The 22,600-nt window shown below is 55.6% G+C and overlaps 1 protein-coding gene across 2 annotated transcripts in view; it reads left to right on the forward strand.

The window, feature by feature from the left end:
• The first annotated feature begins 865 nt into the window (after positions 1-865).
• The window catches only part of SLC38A10 (solute carrier family 38 member 10), a 30,644-nt gene continuing 8,909 nt past the window's right edge, over positions 866-22,600 (forward strand). The window contains exons 1-11 of one of the 2 annotated variants that reach the window (XM_021534169.3): positions 866-1,081; positions 1,911-2,028; positions 5,072-5,117; positions 6,174-6,267; positions 7,344-7,487; positions 8,409-8,533; positions 11,181-11,283; positions 11,952-12,134; positions 13,781-13,892; positions 14,071-14,177; positions 19,614-19,767. In XM_021534169.3, the coding sequence (XP_021389844.2) occupies positions 980-1,081; positions 1,911-2,028; positions 5,072-5,117; positions 6,174-6,267; positions 7,344-7,487; positions 8,409-8,533; positions 11,181-11,283; positions 11,952-12,134; positions 13,781-13,892; positions 14,071-14,177; positions 19,614-19,767 (1,288 nt within the window). In that variant the 5' untranslated portion in view covers positions 866-979. The remainder of the gene's footprint in view (positions 1,082-1,910; positions 2,029-5,071; positions 5,118-6,173; positions 6,268-7,343; positions 7,488-8,408; positions 8,534-11,180; positions 11,284-11,951; positions 12,135-13,780; positions 13,893-14,070; positions 14,178-19,613; positions 19,768-22,600) is intronic. The other variant, XM_077787404.1, reaches the window with a different exon arrangement.

Genomic DNA, 22,600 nt, shown 5'->3' on the forward strand with positions numbered 1-22,600 from the left:
CTGATGGAACCTGAGGAGCTGCAGGCAAACCCTGGAGATGGGCACGGACGAGCCCCGGGGCTGTGGCACAGGAGGGTGGCAGAGCAGGGGCAGCTCCCTTGGTGTCCTCATCCCGTGCCGCGACGACTCCTGGCTGGCTCTGCACATTTCCCAAGCCCCTGGCTCCCACTCGGACACCGAGAAGCCACCAGAGCCCTTTTCCTGACCACATTCCTGAGGGGATCCTTCATCCCAGCCCGAGGACACACACGGACACAGCCACCGCCCCGGCACAGGAGCCAGGAAAAGCAGCCGGAGCTACCGATGCCACGGCGCACCTGGAGGGAATTAGGCCGCCTGTTCACCTCCCTGCAAACCTTTTGTAGAGCGAATTCCTGCGGTTTCCCATCGCAATTGCTGCAAATTATACGAGCGCCGCGTTCCGTTCCGTGCCCTTGGCGAGTGCCGCTCGGAGCTGCCGCCACGCCTGCCCTCGGGGGACCCATCCAGAGCCCCCCCACGTCTTTCCTTCTTTTTCCCTTATCCCGCGGGATGCGGGGGGCACGGAGCTGGGGATGGCTCCGGGGTGGATGGGGATGCCGGGGGGAATGGGCTCCCTCGAGTCATGTGCACACACGCGTGAAGAGGCAGCGGCACGAGCATCTCCGTGCCGTTCCGCACACGGCTCCGCTGGATGCGTGTCCCGGTGCGCTCCCGCCGCCCCCCGGCCCTGCTCAGCCCCCCGGGGGCGCCCCCCGCCACGGGACCCCTTTGTCCTCCGGCACCATCGAGTCCGGGCCGGAGCGGTGGCCGGAGCGGCCCCGCGCGCACGCGTCACTTCCTGCGGCGGCGGCGGAAGCCGGAAGTGCCGCTGTGGCCGGTGCCGGGTCGGGGCGTGCCCGGTGGGGCCATGGCGGGCACGGCCGGCTGAGGGAGACCGGGGGCACCGGGCGCTCCGAGCCGGCCGTGGGGCCACAAACCGGGTCCTCCGCCGCGGGCCATGGCGGCGGCGGCGGCGGGTTCCAACTGGGGCCTGATCATGAACGTGGTGAACAGCATCGTGGGGGTGAGCGTGCTCACCGTGCCCTTCTGCTTCCGACAGGTGAGGGCCGCCCGCCGGGTCCCAGCGGGGTGCTGCCGGCGTCCCCCGGGCTGGGGCGTGCCCTTTGCAGCCTGAAGCCCCTGCGAGCTCCACCGCGGCCGGGCCGAATTCCGGCCCGAATCTGGGGGTGGGTCCCTGGTCGGAGAGGAAACTCAGCAAAGGAATCGCTTCAGACCCAGACCGGGCATCTCGTGTTCCAAACCCTGCTTTTTTTCCCAGCCGTGGAGTCCCCAACTCAAAACTCGTGCTCCAAACTCGGGGTTTTTCCCTGCCCTGTGGTCTCTCTGACGACTTCTGCCTGTCTTGTAAGGAGAAGGGATAAATTAAATTATCATTAAATATGATAAACAGAACTCAGAAGCTTTTCCAAACTCAGCTGTGCCCCTGCACCTCTCCCTGGCATCTGGGGCTGTGCCAAGGCACCTGCTGGGTGCCCGTGGTTGCCAGCCCTGCACACGGGGAAGGCAGCGGGGCAGGGTCTGGCTGAGGAGTGCGTGATGCCATCTGGCTGTTGGTAAATAAGTTTGCAGCAGAGGTGGCACCTCGGGGTCTGTCTGTGCTCCCTGCAGGGATGAGCCAGGATGGGAATCCTGCTCCCAGTTGGCTGCTCAGGGATTGGACTGGTGCAGCTGGGAGCTGTGAGAAGCAGGTGTGTGTTCCACGTGTCCTTGAGCCGTGGAGAGAGTGATGTGGAGCTGCTGGAAGGGGACAGAACTTCCTGAAAGAGGGAAAAGCGTGGCTGGAACACGGGAAGGAGCTGAGGGTGCTGGGGGAGGGTGGCTGGGCTGTGGTGGGGGGCTGACCCCCCGTCTCCTGCTGTGCTCTGCAGTGTGGGATCCTCCTGGGAGCCGTGCTGCTGATCTTCTGCTCGTGGATGACTCACCAGTCCTGCATGTTCCTGGTGAAGTCGGCCAACCTCAGCAAGCGCAGGACCTACCCCGGCCTCGGTGAGACCCAGCTCCGGGGCTGCTCCCCGGCCCTCCTGCTCTTCTGACAGCGCCCTGGCCTTCCTTGGCCTCCCCATTTGCATTTCCTCCGAGGTGTTGTTGGAACAACAAATGTTTCCTTGCTGCAGTGCCCAGTTTGCCTCTGGCCCGGGGCGGTGCTGGGGTGGATCCTGCTCCCACAGCCCTGTTAATGGGCGCTGAGTTGTTTTGACTCCGCGGGGCAGGGGAGGAGATGATCCAAACCCCAGCTCCCGGGAGCCATCTGGGATCAATTGTGGGGCTGGGATGAATTAATTATGGGTCTGGGCACGAGTTCCCCACCCAGCGCTGCCGGGACAGCAGGTCCTGCCAGCCTGGCACGGAGCTGGGCTGCCTGGATCTGAGCTGGGAGCTCCTGTATGGCTCAGCTGAGAGGAAACAGAGCGAGGTTCCAGTGGGCTGAGAAAATAAAAACATCTGGAGATCCCTGGGTGGGTTTTGGCAGAGCCAAAAACCTCAGAGCTCAATGCTGGCGCCGGGATTCGCCTCTGCTCAAGGCTTCTCTTGGGATTCTGACTGCCCTGGGGAGCAGGAGGTGTTTGGGTTCCAGTCCTTGCCATTGGCATATGGAGCAGTGGGAAAAGCCTCCTTTTCCTCCCTCTGCCTTACTTTTCTGTGGCAGGAGGGAGCTGCTTGGCACTGCCCTGGCACAAGGGCTCCCGCCAGCTGCTGACGGATGGGTTTGCTCCTCCCTCAGAGCGTCCAAGGTGCTGCTCCCAGGAAGCACATCCTGGCTCCTGCTGCCTTGTCTCTGCTAGGAACAGAAAGGATGGACAAGCTCTGTGGTCTGGGAGGTTGTTTTGGTGCCAGGGGGAAGGGGGAGCCCCCAGCCCAGCTGCCGGTGCCACTGCTCCCTGCCCCTCACAAAACTCCTTTGTGTGCTGCTTCCCGGAGGACAGAGAGTCCCCTCCACCTTGGAGCGTGTCCCGGGAAGGAGGGATCCTCTGCCCTCCCGGGAGCTGAGGGGCTGGAGTACAGAGAGGGCCAGTGATGCTTCCCAGCTTCCTCCTGGCAGGGGGCTGGCAGCAGCGCCGTGCCCGCTCCCGGTGCCCTGGGAGAGGTGCCACACGCTCCCGCGCCGCATCCCAATGCTGCGAGGCCGGGCAGCTCCACACAGCCGCCTTTGTCCCCACAGCCTGGGCCCGGGGACAACTGCGGGCGCTCCTGGGAGGCTTTGGCAGGAGGAAAGCTGTGCGCATTCCCTGCAGGCGGGCAGAGCCTTCCGGAGGAACTCGGGCAGCCGCGGCTCCGGCACAAAGCCTGGCCCGGGCCGGGGCTGGCGCTGCCTCCGCAGCACGGCGGGAAGGGCAGCGGCTGCAGGGAGATGTGTGGCTGAGGAGGGAAGCAGGAGGCAGTTCCCTGATGGGTTTTAACCAGGAGAGGAGCTAATCCCTCCCCTTCCAGCAGCACTCGGGATGTGCTGGGGCTGTGCTGGGCGGTTCCTCAGGGGCAGCTCAGCCCTGCAGGACAAGGGGCTGAAGCGCTGTCCCAGGAACCACACTGGGTTTGAAAGGCTTCTCCAGGTACTGAGCAAGCTCTGCCCAGTTGATCCCATTCCAAGGATTTGATTATACCATTTATTTTACAGTCATTACCTTCTGGAGAAGATAAAGAATCCCATTTTTCCGTTGTCCCCAGGTGGGGACACCTGCCCACAATGTTTTGAGGCTTTTTCTCATTCAGCATCAATTCCAAACAGCCGGGGAGATGGGCTGGTTCCAGCATCACCCAGGGCTGTGTCGGTATCCAGAGGCTGGAATGTGCTCTGGGAGGAAAGGCAGCACCATTCCTCCATTCCCCCCCACCCTGAGCTCAGCCTGTTACTGACCCATCTCCAGGAGGATGTTTTCCTCTTTCTGGCTCCTCTTTCTCCTCCCAGACCCTTCGTCTGTGGGCCTGACCCCCTCAGAGCTGTTGCCTTTTCCCTCATGGTTGTGAATTCCCAGAGGAGGCCGGAGTGGAGCGGCCGCTCCCCGTGCCTGGGCACAGTGCCTGGTGGCGGCTGTCCCAGTGCCCTGTCACTGATCCAGCAGCTATTTTGGGTGCTCCCCCACATCCCTGCTCCGGGCTGTGGGTCCCTGCCATGCCTTTTGCTCATTCTGTGGGAGAACATCTCGTTTCCTGAATTTTTAGCTCGAGTAAGAGTCCAAGGAAATCAAGAGTTGAAGCTAATGTTTAAAATAGCAGAAGAAGCTTCCAGAAAGGATTTGAGTTTGTTTTCTGGTGGCCGCTGGGAGTGTTGGGCTGTGCCTTGAGGGAAGGCAGAGGGGACTCCAGGGTGGTGGGGTCATGCTGGACCTCACTGGCAGATTTGAGCACTGTGGTCTGGGTTTGGCACCAGAGCTCCCCATTCCTGTTCTGCCCAGTAAGAGCTAAAAATAGAAGTAAAGTTTTCTTGGCATTGTCTTTTTAAGAGAAAACCCAGTGATTTGAGGACTATTGAGCATTTTCTGCTCCAACCCCAGGATGGAAAGGGGGAAAGCAAAGCCTTGGCAGCAGCCCTTTGGTGTGGGTTGGGAGGACTGGGTATTCTGGGAATGGGATTGAACGTTCTGGGCACCAGCTCAGCTCTCCCAGCCAGCCGTGTCGGGCAGCCCAGTTCGAGGGGGAAGATAAAAATAAAAAGGGGACTTGGATTGGAATTCTGCACCACTTTAACTTTCGCCACACACAATCTTGTACAGGAATATTTTCTCTCCCATTGCCTTTAATGGCTGCCATGTGTGGCTGCTGCTTCACACCACTTCTGGTTTTAAACAGAAAAAAAAGAACCTGCTTGCTGGCTTTCCCTCATCCCTGCTCCCGTCTTATGTGGTTTTCAGTTTCCAAAGGGAAAGGCTGAAAAAGAAAGTGGGAGGGTGAGGAAAATGGCCCCAAAATACCAGTGGTGGGTTCCTTCTGCACTGCCCTGTGTCACTGTTGGTGTCTAATTGTGAACTAATATCTTGCCCTGTTCTGGACCTTTCTTTGACTGACTTCCACTCTTTTTTCCCTTTTTTGCCAGCATTTCATGCCTATGGAAAAGCAGGAAAAATGTTGGTGGAAACAAGGTAAATCTGCTGCTGATTCAAAGTGTGAACAGTTTGGGTGTCTGTGGCGAGAACCTTTCTGAGCCTTGCTGTGCTCTCCTTCCTTCCTGTGCTGCCTCCTGGAATTCCACAGGAGGCTGGGTAAGATGCCCTGAGCACAGCTCCCAGGTGTCACCTCCATCCCTCCCAGGCACTGGGAGCACAGAAGGTGGGGATGAGCTCCCCTGCTGCTCTGCTGTGAAATCACAGCCGTGTCACTCGTGGCAGCTTTCCAGGGGTGACATCCCTGCTGTTGAGTTAGTGGGAGGGAGTGTTTGCTTCCTTGCATCCTGGGATCTGCTCTGCTCCTGCCCTCTGTGCTCCCTTCCCTGCGAGATGCCTTGAGGGGGAATCCTGCCTCCATCTCTGCTTCCTCCCATGACCCCAGTGCAGATGTCAGGTGATGGCACAGTCCTCACAGCCCTGCTTTTTCCAGCAGGGATTCTTTTCCAGGCACGTTGAGCCCAGGGCCGGCAGTGGTGCCAGCTCCTTTGCTCCTCCCAGCTGCAAACTTATGCTCAGCACTAAAAATACACAGAATATTCCTCAGATGTTACTTGTCCATGCAAGCAGAGGCTGTAATTGCCACAGGGATGTTCTATAATTGGAACTGGGAAGGAAAGTGGTCCAGGAGTGGGAGGAGAAGCAGTTCATGGACAATCTTTTCATTAAAGTGTGGTCCATTATGTGGAGAGACATTGGAGAGCCCACTGGATATTGAGACTCTCATGGCAGCGTCCTGCTGTGGGTGTGGGGCTCTGAGAGCCTCGTGCTGATTTCTTTTGAATTTTTCCAGGAGTTCAAGGAGTTCTTGTCATCTCCAAGATTAGTTTTCCTTGGTTTTTTCCCCGTGGCTCCCAACAGGAGTTAAACTCCTTCATGGGTTGTGGGCAGAGCTGCGTCTCCGGGTGTTTGGTGTGGATGGAGGTTCTTTGGTGGCTGTTTTATTGGCATGAGGTGCAGAAGGGCTGCCCTGCTCTTCCCAGCACTGAGGATGGGAGTGTGGCCCTCCTAACCCGTCCCTGTTTGTGTTTGCAGCATGATTGGGCTGATGCTGGGCACTTGCATCGCTTTCTACGTCGTCATCGGCGATTTGGGCTCCAACTTCTTTGCCCAGATGCTCGGATTCCAGGTGAATAAATCACTCCTGCAGTGCTCCCAGACCTTGCCCTGAGCCCTGTGTCCCCTGGCTACAGCAGAGCTCCTGCCCTGGGGTGTGCTCAGCACTCCCTGGGGTCCCAGGGGGGCTTTGTGGGGTCCCCTCACGGGGAGATCCTCGTGCACGGAGCCTCGGCTCTGGGAAGTCTGGGAAGCTCAGACATATGGCAAACAATCAGCTGTGTAAAACTCCAATAAGGCATTTCCATCAAAGGAATTCTTTTTAACTTGTTCCCTTATTAATTCTGGAGCAAATTCCCGGGAGAGATAATGCTTCCTGCCTTAATTCTGCCCCAGTGGGTAGTGACAGGCAGTTCCTCTGCCTGAGCTCTCCTCCCTGTAGTTCAGGAGGGATTTTTGTCCTGTCCCTGGCCGGTTTTGTGGGCAAAGTCTCAGTGTTCCTGCCTCCTCAGCCGTGTGATGAGCCTGCTGCTGGCTCAGGATGCTCCGAGGCAAGAGGTGCTCTGAGGAGCCGGCACGAGGGCCGTGCAGGGAAGCAAAAGGATTTTTGGTAGAGTGTTATCTGTGCTGCCTGATGCTCCTAAGCTCAGATTAAGGGACTGTGAAGTTAAAAAAGATGCGTTGAGGCTGCAGCCAAATTAGGTATTAAATATTTCCAAGCATTCCAGAGTGTTCTGCTATAATAAATACCAGTATGAGGCTTTGATTAATTTTCTGGATTGGAGTTTTCAACACTTTCAATTTCTCATCTTCCCAAGTAAATTTAGGTTTTATTTAATTGCATGAAAATACCTAAATAGCTTGTGCTGGATTAGCATTTAACCCCCCCAGCCACCCCCCAAATTCTTCCAGCTCGGACCTGTCATACACTGCAGAGCAACAGTGGCACCCAGTGACTGTCTGAGCTCAGCACAGACAGAGCCCGCAGAGCGCCGAGCTTGCAGCCTCTTCAAGCACCTCCAGACACAGAATTGCCCTGTTTAAAGTTGCCTTTCACTCTGGAAAGATGAGCCATGCCCGGGTTGGCTGCCTGGGGGGGTGTGTTGGTATCCTCCCTGCTCCAGGTGTTGATGCAGGTCTCTTCTGCAGGTGTCGGGCCCGTTCCGCATTGTCCTGCTCTTCGCAGTCTCCCTGTGCATTGTCCTTCCCCTGAGCCTCCAGAGGAACATGATGGCCTCCATCCAGTCCTTCAGTGCCATGGCTCTCATCTTCTACAGCGTCTTCATGTTTGTGGTGGGTATGGGCACCAGGCATCCCGCTTTCCTACTTCCTCTTGGTTTTTTGTTGATGAGTTTCACCTCCCAGGTGCTCTTGTGATTCCCTCCTAGAGCCCCAGCCCTGTCTCACCCAAATTTCAGGACTGGAAGGAAAGGGAGGTGTGGGAATTCTTTCCATGTAACTTTTCTAGTAGGCTGTGCAGGGTCACACCTCGGAGCTGCCTCCTCAGGGAGGTGTGCAGCCTCCTAGGAGCTGTGCCTTTAAGAAACCACAACATTCACAAGAGCTGGCTGCACTGAAACGTCTCTGGGGATTAGAAACCCCATCCAAGGATATTATAAACAGACATTCAGACATATTTACCTTCTGCTTCCTGTGCAACCCAACTCCTGCCAGTTCTTGTGTCCATGGCAAGGGAGCTCCCTGGCCTCGGCTCCTCCCTCTTTCCATAAAGTTTTTCCTTCTCTTTGGTGAGCTGGTGGTGTTAAATGGCCCTGGAGCAGCAGGTGGGATCCTGTTTTAGGACCCTTTGTCTCTCTCTGCTGAACAGGATTCTCTAAGGCCAGCAGTGCTTCCTGTTTGGATTGAAAAACACGTCTTAAAAAACACATTTTAAAAAGTGCAAAAGGGTTTGCTTTGAACAATAATTCGCACAGTTAATGTGTCGGTGGAAACTGTGTGTGCTGTGATGTCTGATGGCATCAAACAAGGGGGGAATGTCATAGATCCCTTGAAATACTCTCTGGGATCCTTGGTGGCCCTGGGAGCTGTGTGGGTGGGACATGGAGCAGGGGGATTGGGATGGGGCTGTGGTGGCAGCTCAGCCTACTCCCTGCACAGCTGTCACACGCTGCCTGTTATCCCAGCCTGGCATTGCTGCTGCCCTGGAGCTGTTTGGGGCTGGCTGCTCACCCAGGCTGTCTCTCCTGGCTGCAGGTTGTGGTGTCCTCCTTCAATCACGGGCTCTTCAGCGGGCAGTGGCTGCAGCGAGTGAGTTACATGCGCTGGGAGGGCATTTTCCGCTGCATCCCCATCTTCGGAATGTCTTTTGCCTGTCAGTCGTAAGTACCTGCCATTCCCAGCCCTGGCAGCTGTTCCTGCAGTGAGTTTGTGTGAGGGCACAGGGTCAGGAGGATCTGCAAGGGATAGATACCATCTGCTTTGGTAGCTTGTTTTCATCAGAGTACTTTACAGCTCGATGAAGTTCAGGCTCTTATTCAGTCGTGACCCTTTTGTTACCCAGACCCTTTTGTTATTCCATTTCACCTGGGAACTCTTGTAATGGAGCAACATGAGACCACTGGAGCCAAACAGCTCCTCGGGAGCTTCTGGTGCAGCTGCAGGAGGGATGAAATTCCCCTGGTTCTTGAAGGGAATGCTGGAGCACCAGGAAGGCTGTGCCACCCCACTGTGTGACCCCCTGAGTGCTGAATGCTGGGGGCTGCTCTGCTTCCCCAGATTTCCTGGAGAACACTGCAAAGATCACACAGTTGTTAGCTTTGGAGGGGTGTTCCTGCATTTCCAGTTCCCTGGGTGTAGTGGCACACGGAAAGAGGTGAGAGCAGACCAGGCTATTTCCACCTGTCCAGTTCCCTGGTTTTGCACACAGGTGGGAGAAGGTGAGGGCAGGCCAGGCTGTCCAGGTTTCCAGCAGCATTCCCTGCTGCACAAGGACAGCACGTGAGTGCTACGTGCCTGGCCAGAGCCATGACAGCTCTAACCAGTGTAAATCCAGCCCTGGACAGGGAAGGCTGGCCTGCTCTGGAAGGACCATCCTCCTCTGGAAGCCTGGCAGAGCTGGGCTTCCCCCGTGTAGTTCCAGCAAACAGGTCTCGTGCCAGCAGTAAATGAATGTGACAGATAAAATTTGCTCAGACTGCTGTGTTTACACCCACTCCAAGATCCAAATCATCATTTCCCACTTACTGGCTCTCTTGGCAGCTCAGATCCTACCCCGGCACACTCCAGGCTTGCTGTTTAATGCCTCCATTATAACTGGCAAAGGGAATTGTGTTCTCTTGCAGCTTTACCTTGTTAACAAATCCCTTTTATTGGTTTGCCTTATAGAAGCCATGAAGTACCCAGAACAATTTTCCTGGGAGTTGGGAAATGGTTTGGTCTGGACCTGTGTGTGTGCCTAAATATAGGCTCCATGGCAGTGCTTTTGTGGCAAACCCAATCTTAAACTGTGTGTTTTTTCCAAACATCAGGAAAATACACTGTCCCTAGCCCAGGCAATATTTATGTTTTTTAAAATTTCTTTTCATCTGTGTATTCTCTCTTTCTCTCTTTACCCACCCTCTATATATTCTGTTCTCTTTATGCATAGTTTATCTATATAGTCTCAGCTGGGTAGATTGAATTTTGGTAACCTTTGAATCACCTTTTTAACCATCCCACACACTGTAGAGCCTCCCTGTTTCCCTCTTTTTTCCTTCCCAAGCCTGAATGTTAGCCTGGACCCTTCCCTCGGAGGCTGAAGGCCAGAATGGAGCTGGAGGTGGCTGTGGAGAAGACAGGGAGGAATCCCAAATGGAGAGATTCCCAGAGAAGCCAATCTCCTTTCTCCAGGGAGGAATCCTAAATGGGGGGACTTTGGGAAACCAGTCTCCTGACTCCCAGGGAGAAATCCCCAAGGGAGAGATATCTAGGGAAGCCAGTCTCCCAGGAAAGCCAGCTTCCTTTTTTCAGGGAGGAATCCCAAGTGGAGGGACTTTGGGAAGCCAGTCTCCTTCTCCCAGGGAGAAATTGCAAATGGAGAGATTCCTAGGGAAGCCAGTCTCCTTTCTCCCAGGGAGAAATCCCAAATGGAGAGATTCCTAGGGAAGCCAATCTCCTCACTCCCAGGGAGAAATCCCAAATGGAGACTCCCAGGGAAGCCCTTGCTCCCTGCTGGTACCTCCAGCCCCAGAGGCAACGTGCTCGGCCTGCTTTGATGTTCAGGGATTAAGGGTTAAGGATATTTCTGCTGGGCCTCAGCCTGACACACTTCCTGGGAATGGCTTGGTGCCCACTGGAGCTGGGGATACCCCTTCCCATCTCCCTCCAGGCCCCCTCCCTTCTCCCGAGAGTTCCAGGATGTAGCTGCTAGAATTAAAGTCACAAGAGGTTAATGAGTTGCTAAAATATGCACCTGATGTCAAAAAGAACATTCCCCACGCTTTCCAAGGCTGTAAATACCCCAAATCCCAGGGAATTGGCACTTCTGGCTTTCTGTGAAGCGAGCTGAAGTAGGACAGGCTCTGCGCTGGGGTTTGTTTGTTTAATTTTCCTTCAGACAGTGGGATGCTCCAACCTTCTTCCCGCTTTTCCTCTGTAAACACTGTGTTGCTTTAATTATCAGCACGGAGAGCTCCAAGAACAATAATCTCTGGCGCTGGGGCTGGCCCGGAGCCACCCGTGGCCCCGGGAACAAACGGTCATTCATTTTGCAACCCTTTCTGAACCCGAGTGTTTACATCACACGTTTCGCTCCACGTGGTGGGGTGGGGAGAGCAGGAATATTTTTGCAACACTTAAAAGTTATGAGTGTTCTGAAATCTCTTGGCATTAGCAGTATAAATTGTGGAATAGCAGCAGGTGTTTATGCTCCAGAGGGGGAAGGTGTCAGGGATTCGTTGCTGCTGGGCTGAGGCAGAGAATGGGCTGGGATTGGGGGTTTTCTCCTGTTTCCTGCAGGTTTCCTTAAATATTTTACCCTTTTTACAGTCAGGTCTTGCCTACTTACGACAGCTTGGATGAGCCGTCTGTCAAAATCATGAGCTCCATATTTGCTTCTTCCCTAAACGTGGTCACCACCTTTTACATCATGGTAGGAACTTCCCCCTTCTCTTCCCTTGCCAGAAATCTGGAGGGGCCACAGGGATGAGGCTTTATCTACAGCTGGGGCTGCTTTCTGCTTATCTGTATTTATTCTGACAGATAAGTCGTCGTGCTGAAAGCAGAGTTAGGTGGGAGGTGATGAGCCCAAGAGCACAGGGGGCATTGGGAGAATCCAGGTTTTCAGAGTGGCATGTTTCCTTGGATGGAGGCAGAGTGAGGCCCAGCTCTTGCTGGGCCCAGCCTCGAGCAGGGGCTGCTGCCCAGAGTTTGGGAGAGCTTTTTCCAGCCTATTTTGAAGGAAGTTATGCCTCATAAGGCAGCAGTTAAATAAAACTGGGTTAATAATTCCTAAGGAGAGCCTTGGTCCGTGAGCCAGGCTGCCACAAGGAATTGTGACAGCCCCTCTGTTGGAGAGGGACAGTCCATGGGCCTGGCAGCAAGCAAAGTGTGTCCTCTAGGAAAACCCCTTGGATTTGATGAGAATCTTGCTTTTAGGCAGTTCCCACTCTTGATTAACGACCTGTCCCAAGTTTTGGGGTGCCCATGGAAGTGACCTCACGTTCTCACTTGGCTGCTCCAACGGGAGGTCACCATCCTGCCCCCTCTGTGAGGAGCAGATGTGAAGTGCTGGGAGTCCAACCCCGCTCCCCTCCCCAGGTGGGCTTCTTTGGCTACGTGAGTTACACCGAGGCCATTGCTGGGAACGTCCTGATGAACTTCCCTTCCAACGTGGTGACGGAGATGATCCGAGTGGGATTCATGATGTCGGTGGCAGTGGGGTTCCCCATGATGATCCTGCCCTGCAGACAGGCACTGAACACCCTGCTCTTTGAGCAGCAGGTAAGATCCCAGGGCTACCTCCGTGTGAAGCTTGATTTTTGAAGGGTTTTTGTGACTCTGGTTTCTGACTGGGCCCCAAACCTGCCTTGGCACCCTGAGACTCTGGTGTTAGTGGCATGTGTCAGGTACTCGCTATCCCAAGGGACAAAGCCTCAGCTCCCATAAAATCCTCAGTGCCCAGGGTGTGGTGACAGTGCAGCAGGGACCTGTGGCCATCTGTAAATCCTGCTCTGCTCAGTGGTTAATTCCTGGCACTTGGAGGTTCATGGCCGCTCTGCAGAGGAATTCCATGGGCCAAAGGACTGGAGTTCCCAGTGTAAAGCTCATGTCCTGTGGCTGCTGCTGCCTGATCCGCTCGGGATTCCAGCTCTGGCACGGACATGTTACACAGCTCAAAGCCGAGGTGGTTTCTTCCTCTCAGAAAAAAGGGAGAAATGTGCTTTGGAAGCAGCAGATCCTCCTCATTTCCTGCTGCTCCAGCTGCTGTCCTTTTGCTGGCCAACTCATTGAGCTCAAGCTCCTGTTCCCAGCCTCGGAGCCCAGCCCAGCCCCATTTCTTCTTGCTTCCTCGTGTGCCTACTCATTCCTGCTCCATTATTCTCACCCAGCACTTTTGTCAGCAGCCCTGGAGCAGCCCTTTCCTCTCTGGGTTTGGATGTCCCCTTCCTCCAGCACCTCCCGGGCTGCGGTGCCGGCCCACTGCGGGGGCAGGCAGTGGGATGTGGGATCCAGCCCTCTCCCACACGTTCCACCTTTCCCAGGGCCAGCTCCTCAGCCAGCCTTTGTGACTGAAGCTGGTCTGTCTGCTGGAGACTGTGAGTCCCTTGTGGCAGTGGCGTGTTCTCCTCTGTGCATTGTGCGCACGAAGCGCGCCGATGGGATTCAGCAAATAACAGTGAGAGATTGTGGGAATGTTCTGAGGCCTTTGTGTATCCGCATAAATAGAAACCTCTTAGGCAGGAAATAAAACTTGAGCAATTTATAGCTCTAAATCCTGCCACTTCTGCCTGTGAGAAGCCCCCTGCTCTTTTCTCACGTTGGGAGGGCCTGAGGATGGGGGCAGGCGGTCGGTGAGAGGCAGCGGGTGCAGAGGAGGAAGCGCTGGAAACACTTGGGAGCACTTTGGATCTCGCCTGGGCTCAGCTTGTGGCTGGCTGGGCTCTGAAGGTGTCGCTTTGCCTTCCTCCCCAGTGTGTGCAGCTGGGACCTGCCGGGTCTGCAGGGCACTCTGGGGCCTCTGCCTTCCACACCTCCCACTCGGGAGGTGGGATGGGAAGCAGAGGGCCTCTGGAATTCCTCCAGCAGCACCCATCCTCCCCTGCAGTTTCCCTGGGGTGTTTCCCAGTCAGAGGGGCTGCTCCTGTGGTGGAAAGCAGTGGGAATGGCCCTGCTTCCAGAGCTGTTGGGGAACACCTCTCCCTAGCACAGTCCCCTGTGACCTCTCACTCCTCCTGCACCCTGAGCTCCTTCCTCTTGCCCTTGGCCTTGGGCTGTTCTCCGAGTCCGTGCCTGGGACTGGGGCACAGCTGAGGGGATTGCAGTTGGGATGGGCTGGAGCTGCAGGGAGAATTGCTGAGGGAATCAAGGGGGGTCTGGGCACTGTGATACTGGAGCTAAACTCTCCCCCTCCATTCCTGCCCTCCCAGCAGAAGGACGGCACCTTCGCTGCCGGGGGCTACATGCCCCCGCTCCGGTTCAAAGCCCTGACGCTGGCTGTTGTGTTTGGAACCATGGTCGGAGGCATCATGATCCCGAATGGTGAGTGAGGAGCTGGGAACGAGGACTGGCTGCTTTCTCTGGTCTCTGTTATTTGTTTTCCTGGCTGGGGTGACCAGACTCACACCCCATCCTGCCCAGGGGCTCTGGCAGCTGTCCCGTGCTGCTGCTCTGGCACTCCTGGAAAAGACCTTTGCTGACTTTTCCTCTTCTTCCCCAGTGGAAACAGTCCTGGGCCTGACAGGTGCAACCATGGGAAGCCTCATTTGTTTCATCTGCCCAGCTCTTATTTACAAGAAGATCCACAAGAATGCGCTTTGTTCACAGGTCAGTGCTGATGCTGCTTGACATCCCCCTAAGCCCTCTGCAGAGCCTGGGAACGTGCTTCATTTGTTTGCAGCACAGAAACTGCTCAGCACCTCCTCCAGCCTCCCCCTCCAGTCTGCCCAGTACAGGTGGGAGCTGTTCTGGGTGGGTGTCCACCACTTAGGGATGCACAGACAGTGGTAGAGGTGCTGGCCCAAGCTGGAACACCAGCTCTTTTGTCCCTCCAGCAGCAAGTGAAGCAGTCATTTTGTGCATAAAATGCTGCTTCCAGTCCTTCTGCGGGTGGGATTCAGGTTTTGGATCCTCAGAACAGGAAATCCAGGCAGCCTGTAAAACCTTAAAGCCTCACATCCCAGCCTGCCCAGGCTGGGTAAAACAAACAGGGCTCCACGATGTGGTTTGTGCTGCCGACCCTCAGCTTTCTGCTTTCAACCAAAATAATAGTAAAAAGGAACACACACATAGAGGTGTTGCTTCAGGAATTGATTTTCTGAGGGATTGGGGTCGTTCAGAGGCTGTTAGAAGTTTAACTTTTCCTTTTGCTCCAGTTTGAATTGGCCTCCTCAGGGACCGAAACAAAGTGGCTCTTTGCTGGGCTTGATCTCTCTGCTCCTGCAAATACCGTGGGCTGAAATTAACAGCTTTTGGTGTTTTTTTCCTAACAATGATTTAATCCACTGCCTTTTTCATGGGCCTCTGTCCCAACATTCCCAGTCAGGACAGTGCTGGGCTGGGAATAAGGTTTTGGGCACAGTATGGAGTCAGCAAGGGAGAGCAGCACATTTTTGTGGGGCTCACAGAACTGGTGGCTTGTTGTCTGCTTAATGACTTGTGGCTTTGCAAACCTATGTGAATTTTTTAAGCAGGGTGTGCTTTTTTTCTTCCCTGTGCTTTCCCTGACACAAGGAAGTAGTCCAACTTTCCAGCTTTCACTCTGAATTCTGACACTTAGCTCCGAACTTCTTTGAGTGAAACCCTGAGCAGGAGTCTGAATGCCAGCCTGGGTTTTTCAGGGAAACAAAGAGCACTTTCAAGAATTGCTTTCTATTCCGGCTGAGCCAGAGTGTTTCCCTGCAGTGCCTCGAGGCTGCACTCAGGACAGGCTGAGCTCTCAGCCCGGCTGCTCGGGGTGGGACATTGGGGCCCTCACAATGCCCGACCCCAAACCCGGTCACGAGGCTGAGGGAGATGTTTGTCCTGCAGAAATCCCCACAAAGGAGGAAGGGCTTATCTAAAGCATCAGGCCCCGGGTTACTTCTCGAGGGGCTGGCAGCAAGCTGTCCAGCCTTCCCTGAGTGATCCATTGCCTGTCAGGTCTGCATTCCTGCTTGGAGCGAGAGCACACCTGCCCGCCCTGCTCAGCACCTCCCTGCCTCCACAGCCCAGCTCGGAGCCCACCCTCTCCTCCCTCCAGGTCTTTGCAAAGTCATTTATTCTTTCCCTGGAGCTCTGTCTTTGGTCTCCTCCTTCATTCCTGCACTCCTTTGATCAGGTGCTCCACTCCATCAAAGTCAGCTCCTGAAGAAGGTGGGGGGCGGGGGGAGCATGCCATCCCTGGGCTCAGCTGTCCTTCCCTTCTTGTCCCTGTCCAAACAGGGTACACGGACCTTCTCCCTCCTTCTCTGCATCAGCTTTAGCCTCCTTCAGAGCAGCAAACCTCAGCGCCAGCTTTCACACTTTTCGGGGTTATCTTGGCTCTTGTGTTGCTGAGAACTGGCTGCTTTTATCGGGCCACTTCTGGTACCCAGCAGTGTCCAGTGCGGGGCAGGTGGTGACGTGAAAGGCCAGGTTTTTACAGGAGATGGTGCAAACTGAGGCTACGAAAGAGGGATTTTGCACTGAAAGCAGTGGAGACGATTTCAGGTGGAAGAGGGAAATGGGCAGATGTTTGCTGACCGGTGTGGTATTGATGATTCGAGATTGTAGAAAGTCTCTGTCAGCCCCGCTGCCAAAGCAGAAGCCAGAATTGGTCTATACTGGTTTCCAGGTTGTTTATTCTGTTCATCTCTCACATGTTCTGCTGCCCTGCCCAGCTCTGTCCTGCAGGGCAGCGTGTGGGGCTCTGCCCTCAGTGGGATGTGACAAACATTAAATACCAGAAACTCCCTGGGCTGCATTTACAAGAACGTGCCAATATCTGTCACCTACGTTGGACAGTGTGTCCCCAGCCTGAACCAACAGAAAAATGCCAACACCACAGTGAGACATGGAGGACATGGAGAAGGAGAAAAAGGACAAGGCACACCCAATTTCCTCCATCTTGTTCCCTTTGGACCCCTCATCTATAATCCTAAAATTTTACTTTTGCACCCGTGCCACACCTAATTATTACTTATATCAAACACTCAGAGCTTGTAATTAATCCTGTAAGGTTGAAAACTCTTTTCCATGGACAGAGATCACAGACAGTGTCTCTGGGGGCTCTGTCCAGGGGGTTCCTGACCCCTGCCAGGGTCCCAGACCTGCCAGGGCAGCCAGAGGGAAGCCCCTGGATTCCCACAGACCAGCAAAGGGCTTCTGCTGAGGAGCTGGGAAGGATTGGAGCTGCTGCTCAGCTGGGCTGGGCTGGGAGTGCCCTGGTTGGAAGGGTTAGGTTGGAAAGGCAGGTCCCAGAGCAGTGAAAAAGCCCAGAGTCAGGCACACAGTGCTGTGAGTGAAGCCAGGAGAGCGTTCCCTTTCTTGTGGTTAAGCATCTGTTCCTGTGAAGGTCCGTGTCCCGCTGCTCCCCGGGAGCCCCGCTTTGGCAGAGCTGCCGCGGGGCGTGTGGGGGTCTGGGAGCAGAGTGTGCAGCTGCCAACAGGAAGGTGTTGCCTTCCCGGTGTTGACACAAGCTTGTCCGAGAGGCCCCTCCTAGGGAGGCTGGAGTTGCTGTTGTCCCAGTTGGGAAAGAAGAGCTGCTGGAGGTCAGGAAGTAACCCCTGGGCTCGCTCCTGTGTGGGTGGAAAAGAGGTTCCCTCTGCCCTTCCCTGGCAGCGCAGGGGCCAGCACGCTTTCCCCAGCAGCACGTCCAGGGGTAGAGCCCCCCAAATCCAGCACCTCTGAGGAGAGAGCCAGGAGTGACCGGGGCTCTGCATTCCTGCGCCATGACTCCGGTCCCTCGGAACGCTCGGTGTCCAGGAGGGCGGGGATGGCGTCACGCCACACAAATGCAGCGTGTTTGCTTCCCGTGGAGGGCTGAGCTAACGGCTCTGCTGTGCAGAGCTGGATCATCTTCTGGGAGGAAGGAGGGCGAAGGGAGCGCGACCGCCCGAGGAAACGGCCGCGTAAACTTCCCCTGCTGAATCCGCGTCCCAGGAGAGGGGCCCTGGCCATGCTGAGCTGCCCCAGGGCTTTCCACAGCCTCTCACTGTGTCCATGATGAGAGGGGCTTCTGCACAAAGGGCTCTGCTCTCGGTGGGATCGCTGGGTCTGGGGCAGATCGTTCCTGTGGGACCAGAGGCAGAGCTTGGCTCAGACGTGCCTTGCAGTGCTGAGCCTCCCCTTGCTGCAGGATCTCTGCATGCTCTGGGGATTGGTGGCTCCTCCACCTGGATTGGTTCTTTGAGCCCAAGTCCTTGCAGCTCTCACTCCCATTCCTTCAGTTGCTTTGGTGGTCCCCTCAGCACAAACCGCCTGCTTCTCCATGGCATAAGCATCTCTATGGAATTAAGCCAAATCATGGTCCTCTTTATTCTGGTCTTCAGCTGGGGAGGGGTCGGTGAGGAGGGGGGAGCTGGGTGAGGGCGGCTCAGGGACAGCCCAGCCTGTCTCCGACTGCCACGTGTGCCCATACCCGCTGCTCCGGGAGCTCGCAGCTGAACTCCAAATGTGCAACAATCAAAGGGGTTTCAAGCCGAGGCATTTGAGCCCCTGGTTCCCCACTAAGATAAGAAACAACAAAAATCCTTTTAAAGCATTTAATGTTTTCAGCCGTTTCCTACAGCTCCCTCCTCTCCCACGTTGCTCCTGGTTCCTGTGGCACCAGAATAGATCCTCTTTGTGGAAATGCTCTTCCTCTCCGCTGTTGTTTCTGGAAGGTGCCAGAACAACCTCCCAGGCACAAAATGCATTTGTGCCGGGGCTGTGGATTGTGGGAGGGGAGGAAGTGAGGCAGCTCGAGCCCAGGGCAGCAGTGCAGGACCTGCTGACTCGGCGTTTGCCCGGCTGGGGGTGGATGGCAGGATGTCTGCTCTTTGTGCACCCCGGGCAAGGCAGGCAGCACATTCTGCTCCTGTTTCCTCTGCAGCAGCTCTAAGGTCTGGCCTCTGCTCCCTGGACACGCTGCCCCTGATCCAGAGTTGCTCCACGTCCCGCCAGCCTTTTCCTTCCGAAGGCGTCGGGCTGTCTGCGGGGTGTGCTGGGAACGGGCCCTCCAGGGTCTCCTGGGCCCAGCTCTGACCATGCTGCTCCCTCTTTCTGGGTGTGTGAGGAAAGCGTCGGCCCCTCCTCCCTCTCTGGAAGTGCCAATGTTTTAATTCCTCCTTCCAATTTCACCTCTCCCCTTGATTTGCAGTTTTCTGGCAGCTTCCAGTGGTAAAGTGCTCCCTGTGGCCGTTCCTGGTTTTCCCCACACTGAGAAGCATCTTTTTGTTGTGCTTTTTGTGAATTGGGATGTAAATCTGCACAGTGAGGGTTGGGAGTCATGGAATCATGCAATGGTTTGGGTTGGGAGGCTTAAAGCTTATCCAGTTCCACCTCCTGCCATGGGCAGGGACACCTTCCACTAGACCAGGTTGTCCAAGTGCCACCCAACACTTCCTATGACTCACGTGGAATTAGATCCTTTTAGACCAATTTGTCATCACATAACAAGCTGTAAAAATTCCTTTGCTGCTCATCACTTTCTCCTTTTTGAGGTAGAGAAATTCCAAGAGCCCTTCCCTCCACAGGATCCAGATTCCACCCTTCTATTTTTATCCTGTTTGATCCTAGCTTTCTGGGAATCAGGGAGTCGTTTCTCAGCAGTTTCTTGAGCCCTGGGACCAGGACCCGTGTGTGGACATGTTACCCTTGCTTTCAAAACCAAGGATTTCTAAGCAGCTCCCTGGAATGGTTGGGGGCTATAACCAGGCCAGGCTCCTCTGTGCTCAGCCAGACCTGATTTCATGGAGTTCTCATGCTGGGAATACCAGGAAATGAGTCTTTGCAGTAGGACTTGTCTGCCACATGCATTTTCCTATCCCTGGGTCCTGCCCACTCACTTCACTCACTTCTGAGCTTTTCCAAAGCCTTTCCAACAGCTTCCGGCCTCCAAAACAGCTTCCATTCCCATGGCTCTGCACCCAAATATGAACCTCAGCCAGGAGCAACTGGTTTTCCTTTTTCTCTCCGACATTTCTCTCCCTAACACATGTCACTATGCTGAGCTCGGAATTCTGTGGAGGCACCGTGGGAATGCCGTGGGGAGCAGCCCCCTTGGATGTCCTGTGCTCACTGTCTCTCTGGCACTCTGTGCAGATTATCCTGTGGATTGGGCTGGGAATGCTGGTGATCAGCACCTACACCACCCTGTCTGCCACCGAGGACACCCCTGTGAGGACAGAAGCAGTGGGCTTGGAGCACCTGGACAGAGAGGAGAACAGAATTGACCAGGATTCGGTCAAACTTCCAGGTATGTGCTTGCTGGAGTTGGGTTTCCCAGCCCTGTTCCCGGGTCACCTCTTAAAAAGAAGTTTGTTTTTTTTCAAAGTGTGGCGGAAACAGGGTAATTTCCAGGCAGCTCCATGCATCTTCCCAGCTTCCTGAGGCACTTTCCCAAGAAAAGCTGCATTTTTGTCTGCTGGAAAAGCCGCTGTGACCTCCAGTAGTGCATTGAAGGAGTTGTTCTTTTGGGAAGGGAAAGGTGTGGTGCAGGCCTGGGATCCCCTGGAGGGACAGAGCAGGGATCCCCATTTGGGATGAGCACAGTGCCCACCTGGCCCATGGGCCTGTTCTCCCCCGGTGCCCGCCCAAGGACCAGCCATCCATCACCCTCGAAGGTCGGGAGATTTATGGGGACTGCCTCTTTTTTGGTGCCGAGGGTATAAATTTGGCCTCGGCTTTCGCTCTGACAAAGCCTGTGATTATGCCTCAGCTTTGTTTACTGGTTCTTGTTATTTATTATTTGTTTGCTGGGGCTGCTGATGGAATTACGGCCGCTCCTCCCTTTCCCAGCTGCTCCGGAGCAAGGCCGTGGCGCGCAGGTGCCGCCTGACCCCGCGCTGCCCCTCGGCCCTGCCGCGTCCTGTTCCTTCGCTTCAGTTTTGTTTCCTTCTGCTCCTGTGGGGTTTTTTTTGTTCTTTGGAGGCCTTGAAATATCCTCACAGAGATTGAGAGCGGAAGGGAGAAAGGGGCTGGCTCTTCTGGAGATTATCCTCCCTCCTGGCTCTTGGCTGGGTTCCTGCCCGGCAGCTTGGAGCGACTCCCACACCGGTGCTGCTGCTGATAACATTCACTCTGGGGTTGCTCCGTGGTGAAGTTTACTTGTGGTTTACTCAAGGCTGTGTGTGCTTTGCCGGGCGTGTGGATGCCGGTGAGCTCCAAGCAAAAGATGCTCCCCATCCCTTAACGGAGCCCTCAGCAGGGCCTGGAGGAGGGATATGATTGAATTCTTCCATCTTGGTTAATTTTGGAGCAGTAATGGCCAAAGAACAGCTGCTCCTTTCAGGAGGAATCGCTAATGACACGTGTTCTGACTGGGAAAATAAAAAATCCCATAAAACACGGTGTCTGCAGGAGTTTGCTGAATCTTCTCCCCTTCTCGGCGTGAGCTGGGGCGGTGGAGCGGGATGCCAGGCTCTGATCATCCGAGCGATCCCGGGGCCTGCCGACAGCAGCTCCGAGTGCTGCTGGATTAAATAATCCCACCCGGGAGGAAGGCGGGTTTAGTGCTCCCGGGTCATAAACTTTCCCGGGAGGAGCCCTGCAGTTCCAAGGGAAAGCTGTCCCCTGAGGTCCCTTTGCCAGTGGGGGCTCCCTCCCCGGGGAGGAGGAAGAGGGGGGAGATGGAGCCGAGCAGAGAAGGGGGACAAGGACCTGCAGGGTGGACGTGGGGCTGCCCCGGGAGAGCCGCCTCTGCGATTCCTTGGATCCGTGCCTCCCTGTGCCTCTGCAGGATGTCGGCTTGACTAGCAATGAGAGGCGTTAAATGGTGCCCTTCATCCCCCGCCGCGGCTCCCCCTCGCCCTCACCCGCCTTGTTTTGCAGAGCGGGAGCTGCCGCCTGGAACGCGCCGCAGCAGCTGCATCCTGTCGTTCCAGGGGCGCAGGATGCGGGCTGGGCCGCCCCCGGCACCTGGGTGCCCTCCGGATGGGCCGGATTCCGCACCCGGGGCTGCTGCAGGATCCCACGGCTTCTCCCTGGGCAGCATCACTGGGTGCTCAGCCCCTTCCCCAGGGCACAGGGTGCCTTGTGCCCCTTCCCTGGCTGCAGGGTGCTGCTCCAGGCTCCTTTCCTGGCTGGAGGGTGCTGCTCCCAGCCCTTTTCTTGCATGGAGGGTTCTTCCAGACCCCTTCTTCCAGGTAGAATGTGCTTCTGTGCCTCTGGGTCAGAGGGTGCTCAGCCCCTTCCCTGGGCACAGGCTTACTCCGTGCCCTTTCCCATGCTGCCCCGTCCAAGGCAAACCACAGGGCCTTTCCCCAGCGCTGCCTTCCCCGTCTGCCTCCCGCCTGTCAGCGTGTGAGAGGAGTTTTATTGGCCTCTTTGATGTTGTGGAGCCCAGAACTGGAGAGACTTTCATTAAAGCCCTGCCCCGTGGGCCCGGGGATTATGAATATTAGAACATTGGCCTTTTATGTGAACACGTATTGACCAGCGGCCTCGGAATCGTGTTTTTCCTAACGACACCCAAGTGCCCATTACAGCCCCAGCCTGTGGTGCTGGAGGTTTTACTGTCAGCAGCTCTTCGGGAAAGGGATAAAACCCCTTCCAGCCCCGTCCTGCCGCTCTGCGCCGCGGCTGCGCCTCTGTTAAAAGGTTGCTAAGCTGCCTCTGAAAGCTCAGGAAGGCAATTATCCATTAAAAAAAAAAAAAAAAAAAGCTAATTAGGCAATTTCTCTCCGTATTTAAAGCACCCTCAAGGGTCTCGGGGGGGATTAAGATTTTGTAATATTTTTCAGCTCCTTACTTGCTCGTTGCTGCTTCATCTTCTCCCTGCAGTTTTGCAACGCTGGGTAACAAAGCCTTGATTCAGGCTCCTTGTGCAAGAGCCCTTTTCCCGGTGCACCGGGCACCGTGCTCCGGCCATCCCAGTGTCCTGGGGCATGGGGTGGGCTCTGGTTCTTGAAATGGGGCAAAATTTGGCGTTGTGTTTGGCGCACGACATCCCTGCACCCTCCATCCCTGCATCCGTGTGTGCTTTGCCCCCCAGAAGCAACGTGCCCGAGGCAGGCTGGGTCGCTGCCGGCATTCCCAGCCCCGGAGATGTGTGGAACGTGGCTCCTGCATCCTGCGGAGCTGCAGGAACA

The sequence above is a fragment of the Lonchura striata genome, chromosome 19 (assembly GCF_046129695.1).
Source record: "Lonchura striata isolate bLonStr1 chromosome 19, bLonStr1.mat, whole genome shotgun sequence".
Lineage (NCBI taxonomy): Eukaryota > Metazoa > Chordata > Aves > Passeriformes > Estrildidae > Lonchura > Lonchura striata.